Source organism: Scylla paramamosain, chromosome 17 (assembly GCF_035594125.1).
Source record: "Scylla paramamosain isolate STU-SP2022 chromosome 17, ASM3559412v1, whole genome shotgun sequence".
Lineage (NCBI taxonomy): Eukaryota > Metazoa > Arthropoda > Malacostraca > Decapoda > Portunidae > Scylla > Scylla paramamosain.
This window is the reverse complement of record NC_087167.1, coordinates 10,453,183-10,457,500: the sequence shown is the minus strand read 5'-3', so window position 1 is coordinate 10,457,500 and position 4,318 is coordinate 10,453,183. Positions and strand designations below refer to the sequence as shown.

Sequence of the window (4,318 nt, the reverse complement as noted above, 5' to 3'; positions counted from 1 at the left end):
CGTCTTCAGCTCGCTTCACCATTTACAAGGTGAACAAAGCCAGCAAGAAGAAGAGGGAGAAGTCCTCCGCCAAAAAGGAGAGAAAAGCGACGAAGACCCTTGCCATCGTTCTGGGTAAGGACTTTTTACTCCTATCTGGGGAGCACATTCATAAGGCGTAAATTGCTCCTCAATAAGCACATCTACACTTATTCATAAGAAATATATAGGAAGGTTGTGACACGTGATGCTGGGAGTGCAATGCATAACAGAAAAGAGGAAAGACGAGTAATTGAAGAGGAATAATGCGAGCACAAGGAAGAAAAATAAAATGAAAGGGGAGGGTATGTCAGAGAAAATGATGCAGGTAGGAAGGCAGGGACGAAGGGAGGAGGAAAAGAAGTAAGAAGACGAGCAAGAGCAAGGAGGATGCTCTGAGAGGGTAATGAAAAACGAAGGCAGCTTGGAGAGGGGAGCGCGATCACTCAGCCGACACCGGGAAAAAACTAATTTAGCGGAAAAGGTAAAGATTGGGTCGTCGAGATTTTATGGGTTGCCCAGTGAGGTGTGAGAACAGGGCTGTGTACCGTACGAAGCAGCAGGACTCGTGCATCAATATTCGATCTCAGGACACCTGGAACAGTGCCGTGAGTGGCGAGACACCAGCACCTGGAAAATCCGATTAAGGTGTGCCATGCCAGTGTCTGGTAGCGTCCCTGAAGTCAACAAATGTGTTATGCTACTCACAGTAAAACATCTTGCAATTACCTAACACCAAGTACTTGATTAACTCAATAATGAACACCTTTCTTAGTATGATATTTCACAAAACCTACAGTTATCCCCTCATGTTATCCAAAAACACCGTGCAATAGTCACTCTCAAACACCAGCATCTACCTTAATACAAGTCCCTCTTTTCCTCACTCGACACTCACATCCACTTCAGCCAAGACCAGTGTCTCTTTTCTTTCGTCCCCTCACTTCCTTGTATCATGACTCTACGCAATGCTGTTTTCTTCCTCCACAGGGGCTTTCCTGGTGTGCTGGGTCCCATTTTTCACCTGCAACATCGTGGACGCCATCAGCAAGAAGACAAACATCAAAAGTCTCGAGCCCAGCGTAACCCTGTTCTGGCTGACCACCTGGATTGGTTACATGAACTCCTTCCTCAACCCAGTCATCTACACCATCTTCAACCCGGAGTTCAGAAAAGCCTTCAAGAAAATCCTTGTGTGTCAGAGCTAGCCGGGGACATGCCACTTCTTTATCAGAATTATTTTTATCCCGTTTTAAAGTTTTGCCGCGTAGGTCACAAATATGGTAGATGAAAGGATCCTTCTTTTTTCGTATGTAATTATAACAAAAAAAAAAAACGGACCAGGATGTTGTGTTTCTCTGTAGTTCTCAGTGTTAAGCTAATATCTAAGGTCACGTGTTCGTGTGAGAGAAGGTAAGAGGCGGTCTGTATCTGTGTCCCGTTCTCTGCGTCTGTTGTCTGTGGCGTTCTGTGGTGCAGGGAGAAAGAAACACACACAAACACACACACACACACACACACACACACACACACACACACACACACACACACACACACACACACCTTCGTTTTTACTAATGTCATAATGAAGTGAAAAATTTATAGCTAATAATAGAATAACCAGCTTTTACCACCAAACACTTCACTTTGTTTAAGAGACAGAAAAGGGGGGTGGGGAAAATGAATGATGGTGAAATATGCATGAATGGAAACAAGGCAATGGTGCAACACTCCTTTCACAGAGAGAATCCTGAAATGTGTTATCTTTAGGTGTGTAATGTACATAGATTATGAAAATCATACAGTATCCTCATGCCTGGTACACTAATGTACGAAACTACAAAACTGAGATGTTACCACACTCCTCTCTCACCCTCGCCCACGGCACCACCCGTTGCAGACTCCACCGACAACAGATCGACTCCTCTCCCAATACCAAGAGCTTGCGTATAACCGGTCCAAAGCGTGTGGTCCATGTACATATAACCTGTCTCATCCGTTGCTTGGCTTAGCTCATAGAATGACACAAATGCAGTTGTTGTTATCGTTGCTATACTCTGCTAGACTAAGCCAGGGTGCTGCATACGCCTCTTCCAAAGTACCAACGCCAGCCATGGCTTGTCACCCATCGAAGACCAAAGCAGAGTCCCCTGTATGAAATGGCCTCTCACTTTCCCGAAACACCAGAAAATTAACGAAAAAAAAGATATTCCGAAGTGTGATACTACTGAATGAAGTTGAGGTTGCTGCCGCACCGTGCCCGCCAGCCCGGCGTGAGGCGACTCATCGCGGGTCCGCGGCGCCGGGAGCCGGGCGTCGCCGGACCCCGCCGGGGAGCAAGGTCCACCTGCAACCTCCGTCTGACACTTGCTCTTCATACACCAAGATGGACTTTCTGCAAAATTTCGGCAACTGATTGGTTCAATTTATGTTTCCGAATGTCTCGCACGTTTCCAGCGAATATGATATTTGTTCAGCACAACACTGCAGTGTGTTGACGCCACTGGTACAAGGCGATGATTTTTGTATTCATTTCAGCCATCACGATTTTTTCTTTTCTTCGCATAAGGAGTTTTACGTTGGCGTTTCCATAATTCTTCGACCACAACTGTCGTCCCTGTACGTTAAGAGTTGCCGCCTCTGCAGCAGCCGTGCCTCCTTGCCCTGCCGGCAGCCGCTGAAGAGCATCACAGTCCAGCTTCCAGACACACGGTAGGGCCCACGCCACGCCCGCTGGCTTAAGCCCATCTTACCTATACATTTAACCAAAAGTCGCATTCTGAAACCTCATATATATATATATATATATATATATATATATATATATATATATATATATATATATATATTATATATATATATATATATATATATATATATATATATATACATATATATACATATATATATATATATATATATATATATATATAATATATATATATATATATATATATATATATATATATATATATATATATATATATATATATATATATATATATATGATATTTTTTTTTTTTTTTTTTTTTTTTTTTTTTTTTCCAAGTCACAAGGCTTCCCAGCTCCTGTTACATGATAAACTGGGCCTAAAGGCCCCTCTAACTAATTCCATAGGCTGTAACAACAGTTCAGTTATGGACTGGCCTTCCAGTCCACGAAGCTGGCCCCACAGCCCCAGCACTCACAGCCTCCAGGCTGGCCCCACAGCCTGCCACACAGACATCATCATCACTCACAAAGGTGCTTGCCGTATGGATGTTATGTAGAATCTATAGTTTTTTTTAATATATAAATAAATAAACAAATATATATATAACCTTTTTTGTTTCTGCCGGAAGATTAAATTTTATATTTACTACAGATATGTATAGTGATACTTTATATCGCCACATAATATATAATTATATATAAATATATATATAAATATATACATAAACGTATATATGTAGTCTTAACCAGTTGTGCTGAATCCTCTCCGCCGACGGCCCGCGCCGCGCCCAGGCCACCTGCCGGCACTGAGGATACGGACACACGCAAACCCAACCCAAAAAAAATAATAAATGAATAAATATACAAAATCTGGGCCCTAGAATATGTACATAATATATTTACTGTAACTATCTCTGTGTACAAATGTAATATGGAGTGTACATAGGAGTGTGTAGATGTACCGGCGAGTGACCGTGATACCCCATTACTTAGTGTCCGTGCTTAGTTTCCTTCCGCCCTGTGTACCGTGTGTGTGTATCCTCCCTCACTGGTGAATAAACGGAACGCCTGTACCGCCTTTCTCCCTCACCCTGGTCTTGCTACTCCTCTCCCCGCCTTCATTCCTCTGCAAGAACCATCTTTCTCCTCTCTCTCTCTCTCTCTCTCTCTCTCTCTCTCTCTCTCTCTCTCTCTCTCTCTCTCTCTCTCTCTCTCTCTCTCTCTCTCTCTCTCAATACCTTCCTCCCTCTCCCTCCTTCTCCATTAAAACAGGAATGTAATTTTCGGCAGCCATTCGCGACCTGCATCCGTCCGGCTTCCTATAGACTAGCAGAGGAAGGAATTCATCCTCCTCTTTCTCCTCTTCATCTCCTTCCTCCTCCTCCTCCTCCTCCTTCTCCTCCTCTTCCTCCTCCTCCTACCATTCCTAGTCTCCTCTTTTATCACCTTATTCCTTTACTCTCTTTTTTTATATTAGTTTCTTTCACACCCATGATAATTACCTTCCCCATTACAATTTTATGACATTTTGATGTCACTTATCCTGTTCGAAAAAATAGTAATAAAATAATTTCATGAATAAATCATG

At 42.8% G+C, this 4,318-nt stretch overlaps 1 protein-coding gene across 1 annotated transcript in view; it reads left to right on the top strand.

Moving 5' to 3' along the window:
- The window catches only part of LOC135108461 (dopamine D2-like receptor), an 18,966-nt gene extending 17,602 nt beyond the window's left edge, over nucleotides 1-1,364 (top strand). Inside the window, exons 6-7 of the mRNA XM_064019502.1 lie at nucleotides 1-114; nucleotides 1,009-1,364. The exon at nucleotides 1-114 is cut by the window's left edge and continues 79 nt beyond it. Coding sequence (XP_063875572.1) covers nucleotides 1-114; nucleotides 1,009-1,226 — 332 coding nt within the window. The 3' untranslated portion in view covers nucleotides 1,227-1,364. The remainder of the gene's footprint in view (nucleotides 115-1,008) is intronic.
- The last annotated feature ends 2,954 nt before the right edge of the window (nucleotides 1,365-4,318 follow it).